The sequence below is a fragment of the Typopeltis vanoorti genome, chromosome 3 (assembly GCF_054136105.1).
Source record: "Typopeltis vanoorti isolate ZY-2024b chromosome 3, IOZ_Tvanoo_1.0, whole genome shotgun sequence".
In the NCBI taxonomy this organism is placed as follows: Eukaryota; Metazoa; Arthropoda; class Arachnida; order Uropygi; family Thelyphonidae; genus Typopeltis; species Typopeltis vanoorti.
Genome location: NC_143551.1, coordinates 8,799,155 through 8,809,715, shown reverse-complemented (window position 1 = coordinate 8,809,715; position 10,561 = coordinate 8,799,155). Strand labels below are relative to the sequence as shown.

At 35.3% G+C, this 10,561-nt stretch overlaps 1 protein-coding gene across 1 annotated transcript; it reads left to right on the top strand.

Annotated features, from left to right (window-relative positions):
• Window positions 1-4,442: 4,442 nt before the first annotated feature.
• On the top strand, window positions 4,443-10,153 carry LOC150107894 (uncharacterized). Its single transcript, XM_090415420.1, has 6 exons — window positions 4,443-4,536; window positions 4,829-4,884; window positions 6,467-6,583; window positions 8,503-8,589; window positions 8,723-8,749; window positions 9,906-10,153. The coding sequence occupies exons 1-5, from the start codon at window positions 4,443-4,445 to the stop codon at window positions 8,747-8,749; spliced, it is 381 nt and encodes a 126-aa protein (XP_090271546.1). The 3' UTR covers window positions 9,906-10,153.
• Window positions 10,154-10,561: the final 408 nt, after the last annotated feature.

Genomic DNA, 10,561 nt, shown 5'->3' with positions numbered 1-10,561 from the left:
CAGCAGAATTCCTCGCAAATCTGCAGGAACAGGTGTTGAAGAACCCTGGCATTGGAATTCGGGCTTTGTTCGTGGAGTTGCTAACTGTAGTCAAGCCCTGGATAACAAGGGTAGCCAATGGTAGGCCGTATGTATGGCAGCAGGATTCGGCCCCTTGCCACACCTCTGGGAAAAGTCAAAAATGGTTGTCTGAAAATTTCTACGACTTCACCAGTCCAAATGTTTGGCCTCCAAACTCCCCAGACCTTAACCCCATGGTTTATTTTGTATGGGGCGCAGTTGAAAAAGACACCAATCGCACTTCCAGTAATACAAAAGCCCAGTTAATGGATAAAATTAAAACAGTTTTTGCGGCCCTTCCCAGGGAGACTGTAGCATCAGCTTGTTCGAGGTTCCGAAGCAGAATTGAAGCTGTGATCGATGCTAATGGTGGTTATTTTGAGTAAATCTTGTTGATAGTATTGTAATTAACTCTGCCTGTAATGTTTTTTTGTCAATTCATTAAATTTAATAGATACAAAGAAGATTTTCGTTTTCCTTACGAAACTGTCAAATTTATCCCGAACACCCTGTATATGTTGGGCTGTAGTAGTGTTTTAACATGACTGTGTAGTGGGGTAAGTGTTTCACCTTAAATATTTTGTGTTTTGTCCGTGCTTCCTGCATAAGAGTGGGTTGTTCCCAGAATATCAGTTTTACCATTTTATCTTGCAACCATTGTAGCCTGTTAAGTCTGTAGTCTGCACAGAATGCGTATGATGTGATTGCATATCTTAAAATGTTTTCACATAATGCTTCTCAGATTAGTATTTTTATGTGGGTTGGGGCAAATGTCTTTTAATCTGTATAGTTTGCTTGCTATTATCCTAAGCTTGGTATGTAGGTAGTTTGTATGGCTATTCCAACTTTGATCAGCATCGAAGTGAAGTTCGAGATAGCGTGATGTTTTCACCTCTGTGATGGTTGTGATTTTAGGTTCTGCGCTTTGTGTATAGGAGGATGAATGTTGGATAGTGAGATATTTAGTTTCTATGGGCAGGGTTTGAGTTTTTTGAATATCATTAGCTTTGTTTTTCCTGGGTTTATATATATGCTGTTTTTTTCGGTTAACCAGTAAGTGATTTGGTTGATGTCGTGTTGCATATTTGTGTAAGCGATATTTGCATTGCGGTGAATGGATACTATGGCCGTGTCGTCTGCATACTGGAAGATTTTACTTTTTAGGGGGAGTTGGCTTACGTCGTGTGTGTATATGTTAAATAGAATATGTTAACCTGTGGTGTGTGCTTTCTGTTTTTCGTGTATGCTTTAAACCACTAGAGTAGACGACCTCCAATTCCGATATGGGTTAGTTTCGTTAACAAGGTTTTGTGTGTTAGTCTGTCAAATGCTTTAGTTAGGTCAATGAATACCACTAATGTTATTCTGTTTTTATCCAATGCAGCGTTTATTAGATCTGTGAAATCTTCCAGAAGTGTTGCAGTTCCTTTATTTTTTTGAAAGCCATATTGTGTTTTGGGTATGATTTGAAATTTTTCAATGTATGTGGAGAGTTTCTGATGCACGATGCGCTCCATGATTTGGTTGATTGCAGACAGCGTGGCGATGGGTCTTTAATTACGTATAATGTTCCTTTTTCCCTGTTTGTGTATGGATGTGATTAATGCAGTCTTTAGTGTTTCAGGTATGTGTCCCGTTTCGAAGATTTTATTTAACAGTTTTTGTATAACTGGAAGTAGGTTGGTTGAGTGTTTCTTGATGTCTTTTGGTCAGCTTCCGTCTATCCCCGGTCCTTTGTTAGGGTTCATTTGTTGAATTGCCAGTGATAATTCTTCTTTTGTTACTGTGGGGAACCACATCGACTGGGTTGCTCGTGGACCTAATGGAGAATGTTCGTTTGTGTGAGGAAATGTTGTTTCTTGTAGCTTTTGGACAGAGTTCACGAAGTGCTGACTAAAGTTGTTTGCCTACTGTTTGAGGGATTTGGGGTCGCAGGCAAAGCTTTGTGTTATTGTGTCTGAGGCAGTGGGTCTGTGTATATTGTCCAGCATTTCATTAATCAAGTGCCAGGTTTCCTTTATGTCATTCTGTGCTCTTGTTAATTTGTTGCTGTAATAGTTTCTTTTTGCCGTTCTAATCTGTGTTGTTAGGAGATTCCGTTTTCTTTTGTATTCAGCTTTTAAAGCGATATTGTTTGGCTACTTCTTAAGTTGTTTCCATAGGGAATCTTTTCTTTGTTTGTCTGTTAGTATGTTGTCTGTTATCCATGGATTTTGTTTCGTTTGGGGGCGTATTTTTATTTTTGTTAATGCTTTGTTATATATTTTGTTAAATGCAAGTTTAAGATTATTATATACAGCTTCAGCAGAGTGTAAAGATGCTATCTGCATCCACTCTGGTTTTCTGATTTCATCGTTTACTATTGTTTCGTTTAGAATGCTATAATACTGTTTTGTAGTTTCAGTGATTTTTATGGGTTCTGGTTCAGTGTATAACTGTAATGCTGTGAAATAAAGGTCTGCCAGTTTGCATGTTATGACGGCTGCTGTGTGGCTGTTTGGAGGGGCCCTTATATTTATATGATCAATGCAGGTTGAGGTTGTTGTGTTTCCGGCTATCTCTTCTCGTGTATACGACTGTATAGATGGGGTTATCTAGTATGCCGATAATAGGTCTAGGTATTGTTCTGTGTTGTTATTTATGTTCCTATTGTTTATATTAATGTCTCATATTATTATCAAGTATTCTGTGGTGCCTACCTCCGTGGCTGAAAGCCATCTGTTTAGTTCTTCTAGGAATTTTGTGGTGCTTAAGTTGGGTGGTCTGTATATTGCGTTTAATATAAGGGAGTTTTCTTGTTTGGTGTTTTTAATTTCGATGTATATGTTTTCTGCGTATTCTAATTTATATTTATTTCTGTTACTTCTAGTTTATGTTTGGTAAATATTATTATACCACCGCCTCGTTTTGTTTGTCTGCAGTGTTTGTGTTGTTGGAAGTGTTCATTTGGTAGGTGGATGCCTCTTCGTTTGTCGTAGTTACTTCAGTCAGTATTAAAATTCTATTTCGTCTATATCTTCCTTCAGATAAGCTTGCAGGGTCAGCCAGTATTTTTGAACTTCTGATGTTGATGTGGAGAATAGATAGTCCTTTTTTTGGGGATTGTCACTTGTTTCCATTCTGTTATTGATTTCAGAATGTGGAATTATCATGTTCCGGGTGATTACGTCTGCTTGATGGTCTGCATTCATGTTGGTTGGTGTGCTGTTCCCTTCTTTACGAGTTGTCAATATTCCTTTCAATGTGGCAGCCTGTTGAGGTCTAATAATAATAATAATAATAATAATAATAATAATAATAATAATAATAATAATAATTAGCACGATGTGTGAGCTAAGAGCTTCCTGAGGTTTCCCCCAGTCTTTTTAAAATGTCCAATTAGCAAGAGGACTGTGTCAGACCGGAAGATAAAAATTTTGTGGGATTCAAAAATGCAACTTCTTGGCTGGAGAGTGAATCCGCATCCCTCGGTATTTACGATTTATATATATATATATATATATATATATATATATATATATATATATATATATATATATATATATATATTCATATTTCTTTATTAATTGGAAATCTATCTGTCTCTCTCTGTGTGTTTCTTTGTGTGTTGTGCCACGCGCGTGCGCGCGCGCACACACACACACACACACACACACACACACACACACACACACACACACACACACACACACACACACACACACACACACACACACACACACACACACACACACACACACACACACACACACACACACAGGAAGATACGAACGGTTTTCTTCCGTTGATTAGTACGACAAGGAAATCCATGAAATGTTTTCAGTACTAACGTACTACACGTTTAGAAAGTTGCGTTGGAAAGGTGGAGTACTTACTTGAAAAGATATATGAAATTTATAAGACACAACGTTATTCAATTCCAAATGATAGTCCCTTCTAGGAAATACTTTCCTTAGAATGATTGATTTTTGTCATTTCAACAAACGGAAATACAATTAAGCATTCAACAAAATAAAATATTATTGCAAGCACGTCTTTAAGTACAAGTATTTATAAGCACAAATCTGAATAAGTGCTATAACTTTCTATCACAAACCACAACTATCGTTTGACATTAAACATAGTGAAAGAGAAATGCGGAAGGTTTCTTTATGTGGAAGGGAAAGTCTCATTTCTATCAGATTCTAATATTTTACTTTTGCCTTATTTCGATGACTCACAAAGCAAATAAATCTCAGTTTATTATTTTCCCTATTTTTAGCGACAAAGAGTGAAAGCGAAATCATGCGGATGCAGCAGCCATTGCAAGAATTTATAACATTCCAGAAATGGTATAAAAATGAAGCTCATCAGATCCCCTCAGAACAGTGATAGACGGCAAAATGAGTCCACTGATTGTGATCACTACTGCTTTGCTTCTGGCGAGTGTCGGGGCCGACGATAATGCCTTCGTGAAGACAATGCAAAGAGATTGCCGTAAGTTTATTCGTTTCTTAATTTTAGTTCATTTGAATTGATAAATCGCTGTGGGGGCGAGGTCATTATTCAGTTAGTTACGTTATAGATGATTACATTGGAAAGTAAATGGTATTTTAACAACAATGCTCATCGTGGAATTTCGCGAGAAAGTTTGCTTCTCAATACTTAAGAATTATACTAAATACTCCATTATGGAATATCTTACGAATGCATTGACGTTTTTTTTATTTCTCGATAATTCAAAAAATTATTTTCTTGAGTAATGCTTTTGTGTTTTTAATTTTTGTAGCCCTTGACGACCATCACGTGCTTGTGGACTGCATTTTTGACAATGCGGGACGAGAGGTAAGTCATTATTTGATTCCGATGCTTCGTATTACTTGCTTATGATGAAGTAACACGAACCAAAAATATCACACGTTTTTATCGTTATATAAGTGGCTATTTGTTACTACTGAATCTTTCTTCGCGTTTTACTTTAGCTGAAACCTTTTAATGATTATCATGACCGTCTGGTTTGAACCTTTCTATTTGAATTCTGTCTACGACTCGAGAAAAAGAAACACACAAATAAATGAGAATGCCTTTACTCACCTCTCACAAAAGGGACATTATAAATATGTCATTTGTGCTTAATGAAAAGTGCTATTATAACATTTTAATATATTTAATTAAACATATAACTAATTGAAATAATCGCGAATCTGAAAATACACCATTTCTTTATTAATATAGCTTTTATAGTACTTTGAATATTAAGATTGCGTCAAAAAAAATCGTTAGAAATGAATTACGTGTAATTCAGTAAAAATTTATAAAGAATTTCATTTCCTCAAGGCATCTCCAAATTTAAAGTATATAAAAGTTTTAGAACTAATCTTTTTGTTTTTTTTAATAAATATTGCAATATTAAATAATAAAAAAAATAAGATTTGATTTATAGAATAAAATCTGAATTGTTAAGCCAGATCTCCACTTTCACTCCTAAACTATAATAGTTAAGTCTATTTGATGGTATTTGTTATCCTTGGTGAGGGAAGCTTGCCTATCAGATGCAGTAAATTAATAGTAAAGATTTTAGTATGTCTGACATGACCAGAGTGATCACACATACACGTAATCTTTCCTAGCATACCCTACTTCAACTCTAACTTCTCAAATGACCAAATAACTTGGTGTACATTTTCGCATAAGACACATTCACATCTGCTAACTTTACACAAAGCCCAATTATGTTGCTTACATATTTGGAATGGTGCACCAAAATCCACTCAAAGATTGCGCGATTCTAATCAGAAGAGGACAAACCGGGATGATACTTTCATGGAACGTGCTTTGCTGATCTGTCCACTATTATTCCTCTAAGCTCCTCCAAAATCATTAAAACAAGAGCCACATCTAATCAACAACCTTTTACAGTCGATCTTAAAAGTCACCAAACTAACTCCACTGCCTCCTCTTTCATTCCGTCTACTTCCATCCTTTGGAACAGTCTTCCCCTCTCTGCCTTCCCCAAAGATTACAATCCTCAGCCCTTCAAGCAAAATGTGAACAGATAACTCCTTTCTTCTACTCCACTTACCCACAGATGGCATAGTGTGCTATAGATCATGTGGCCCTCTTTGTGTGAATCAGACATAAAATTTAGCAAATTAGAAAATCGGTTCCTAATCAATTTTCAAATCGTTTCATTCTTCACTTCATCATAGGCCAGGGTGGAAGGGGTAACAGACCATTGATTTCTGAACATTATTAGGAAAGATTATTTCAAACACAAATGCCCCAACTCACTATTTATTCTTTCAATTAGTTTTAAAAATATTTTGCTCGTTATCAGAGGAAGGGTGCAATATTAACAAAATATTTTCGTAAATGTTTTACACAATTCTTGTTTAAATTATTCTGATGATTTTTTTTATCTTCATAGCTTTTAGAAGACTGGAAGAAATGTGCCAAAGAAGTTGGCGGGAAGGATGTTTCAGCCACCCATGAACTGGTGGGCTATTTGTGCGAAGGGTTTAAAGCTGGATCAGGAATTTTAGATGTAAGTCAGATGCGTAATTAAATCAATTGAAAGTAGAATGTTAAAATGAAAATACCTATAAATTTATGAATAATCATAAATATTATTATCTGCGAAGTTCAATCCACATTTCTGAACAATGAAAAAAATAAATGCATTTTTTATTCTCCTTTTTTATAAAAACAATTTGGTTAGTCTCATACGAAATGGTATATATATATTTTTTTCTTAAAGTCGAGTTGTATTTCAGACAGCAGCCAAGCCTTCCAGTGGACATTGCCAACACACCCTGGTTAACCCTATTCGTTTTGTTGTCATCAGATAAACACGTCTGACATGAGAAAAATGAGAAAGAAAATTTCCAGAAAAAAGTACAACTCGCCCACTTTCTTCAAACACCTGCTGCTTATTTTGATTGGTAAAAGGTCATCATAGTAGTTGTGTGTGTCTCTTTCTTCTTCTTACCAAATGTGTTGTTTCTTTCAAATCAACCTGCTATTTTTCAGCATGTAACACCTTGAGGTCGCTCTTAACATTTTGTTTTCCTCAAGTACTTTTGAATTGATTAGGCAATATGTTGTACGTACCATTGATGTATTTAGAGTTGGGAATGAAGGAAGTAGCAAACTTTTGATTTAAAGATTGTAGCATCGTATTTTTGTGGAAGCAAGTAAGAAGGAAGACAGTTGTAGAAAACAGCATTGCAAGAAGTGAAAGAGGATGAAGTGGAACTTTTTCTGTGAGTTTTGAGGGAACAGTGAAAAAGTTCTCAGCTGTGTGTGTTTCAGTGGATTTGTTGCGGAGGGGGAAGATGACTGATGCCAGTTCGTGTGAAAAATTACCATGAAAGCACGTGTAGAAGATGCGTGCTTCAGAAACCAAACCCCAGACTGAAACTAAGTGAGTGAACTGGTAATCGACCTAATCGCCTTCTTTTGTATTGAGCCAAGTACTATTATTACTTAGCTCTTAGTGTCACAGAGATTTTTAGCGTGCTTACTGTCAGGGTTTCCCCTGGCATTAAGCAAGCTTCTCTTGTAAAACGATATGTGAGTGCCACTGAAGGAGAGATTCGATATCAGTACTGAAGACCGTGAGTTTCATGCATCGTTAGTTTTAGTAATTTGTGTAGCTCAAGGTTGGTTAAATGAGAAGGGTGTAATGTGCTCTCACCCACAAAACTGTGTATTGGACCGGTGGTCAACTGGAGTAATTCACGGATATACTGAAGAAAGTGGGTGAGACAAATCTGGCAATACAGTTGAAGACGAATTTAATTATTAGATTTTTGCACCACATCTGGTCGAAGTCCTTAGAAACGGTGGAGATATCAAGCGCAAACAAATGACATTTAACAAACTCTTCGGCGATATTAATGTAGAGATTCTTGTCATATTTAAACGGATCCCCTATAGATCCGCGCAGGAGAATAGTCCAACCAAGTGCATTAGGCAGAGAGGTTGGGATTGTTTTCCTACAAGGTATTTTTGGAATTTCAGACAACACTTGATGACTTGATTGATTATACAATTGCTGTTCCTAGCAAGAGGAGATTAGCAGTAGATTGTGGTCTTAATAACGTAGATCGCATACATTATTTACTACGAATACATTATTTACTAAGAAGGATCACTTCTGAGGAAGAGATCCATGTGTATTAAGAGACTGGTTGGCTTTATCTGTTATTATGGGAGGCAGCTGAACAGTTAGAGCAAAATAATAATACTATTATTTATTATTTAGTAACTAAGATATTTGATAAATATTTTCTTTTATTTATTTAGCTTCACAATCTTAATAAATCTGGTAATTCAGGTTACGTTTAAATGTATACTTAAACTTAGCCAGAAAGAAGAATGCAATTTAGTCATTCATAGATTATATCTTGCATATGTGTCTAAATGTAAATAAAAATTAAAGCGAATGTGGTATATTTTCAGACTATTATGGGGGTCAAGCGATGCAGCTTTGCTAAAAGTGGGATAACTGAAGGAGAGCTGATGGATAAGTTTCGAGAATCTTTCAAGGTAAGTCAATGAATGTTTACTACAAAACGTTTTCGGTAGTTAATAGATTGTTAAGATGCACGCATTAATGCAAAGCAATCTGCAATTCCCATTGCGATATAAACATTAATCTCTGGGTGATTTTATTTTTCAGAAATGTGGGTCAGTTGTCGCTGAATAGGTAAGTTTGGCTATATTCGTTTATAATTCCGTTTTTTTGTTGCTTTATAATTAAGATTATTTTAAAATATTAATTCACTCTGATTGATAAACAAGTCATTTCTGAAACACGATTTCACATTGATATCATGATGGTAAAACAGTCTCATCTTGCACCATACGAATGCTTGCTTCATCTTTTAAGGATTTCGTGAAGAAATTTAAATTAAATTTCACGTTTATGCTCTTTAAAGTTTATCTAAAAACAGTGCTTAATTTGCATCGTAAAGAAGCAAAAAATATCCATTAGGTTTTAAGAAGTTTAGAAAAGTTCAGGAGACAACAGATTAATATTGGTTGTTGCTGCAACAGCATTGATTACATTATTAATCAACATACATTACATTACATTATTATTGGGAATATTATTCTTAGTTATATACTTAATTATTACTTACATTTCAACAGTATTATCATTGCAACAGTATTATCATCACCCAAGCATAAACATCTAATAATCACAACGGAATATCGAAGCAAACATTTTCGTTTTCGTTATAAGGAGTACGTCATCAATGTTAACAGTGGTGAATAAGCCGCTCAAAGTATCCATCTACCAAATGGATAATTATATCCCTTTGTTAATTTTTTGCAGAGTGGACATTTCATTGAGCACTGGTAAAAGAGTAGATGGGGAGGGGTGGACATTGTGAACGATTCACTAACTTTGACTGTGTGGCATGTAGCTGGCAGTCGTAGAATGCTGTGCTGCGTGTAGCAAATTTTGTGCATAATATTTGCGATAATATCTATGTGTTTCTCTACCCTCTCTCTCTCTCGTCAGGAATGTGAAGAACTTTTATAAAAGCTTTTCAAGTAAAGGCAAGGTTCTTAGTTTCATAAGAAGGTGAGATGACAAGTTATTTTTCCCATCTGGGAACTCAAGATTTTATTCCAAAAATTGACAAATGGCCTTTTCATAATTGTTATGTTAATGGCCTTTTCATAATTGAAAAGGCCATTAACAGTAAACCTAACGCATTGGCTACAACGATTTAGTTGCATCTTCAATAATTCTAAACCATCAATCCCAACTTTATCCTGATGTGTTTGTTTTAAAAAAATATGGAAAACTAATCTGAAATAATTTTCTGAGTGTATTTAATATTCTGTTTCAGGAAACCTCAGCGATGTCTCTGTAATACTTTCATGGATTATTTCAAGGAATTTCAACGCCTCTTCTCCTGTTGTGCTGCTTTAGTAAATGCCAATACAAAATGCATTCTGTAATGTGTTGTATTAGTGAAAAGCAATGTTATTATGCACTGTAATACGTGCAGTACTTGATTCTATAACATTCTAACATTTTTCTAAAAATGTAATTGAAAAGAGCAAAACAGTGTTTCTTTTCGCACTTTGTATACTAATAAACTCCTCTTTAAGATTGCTTTCTGACTCATTTTTTTCATGCTAGTTCGCTCTTTAGATTTGTTTTTAGAACCGTTAAAATTTTTAAATTGCTGTCATTTGTAAACAACAAACAGTCAGACCGAAACATGGTGCTCATACTCTTATTTTAAATTGCGACACCACAAGTAAGTTTTCCTCTGAGAACATGAGCGCTGCAGTTATAATTTGTAAGTATCCTACAAGAAGGATAAAGAGCAACTTCGACGCTAAGCAGCAATCATAATCTAACCGAGAAACGACTCGAAGAGCTAAAGAACTAAACGTACTTACTACAAAGCAGTACAATAATATCTTCATAAAAATAATGAAAATCTAAAACAAAGCTCAAAATTTCTGGAATCCGAAACAGTTGCTGACCTGATTG

Coding starts and splice junctions, on each gene's coding strand:
- LOC150107894 (XM_090415420.1), top strand. CDS start 4,443: ATGAGTCCACTGATTGTGATCACTACTGCTTTGCTTCTGGCGAGTGTC. Junction 4,537..4,828: donor GACAATGCAAAGAGATTGCC/GTAAGTTTATTC, acceptor TAATTTTTGTAG/CCCTTGACGACCATCACGTG. Junction 8,590..8,722: donor AGTTTCGAGAATCTTTCAAG/GTAAGTCAATGA, acceptor TTTATTTTTCAG/AAATGTGGGTCAGTTGTCGC.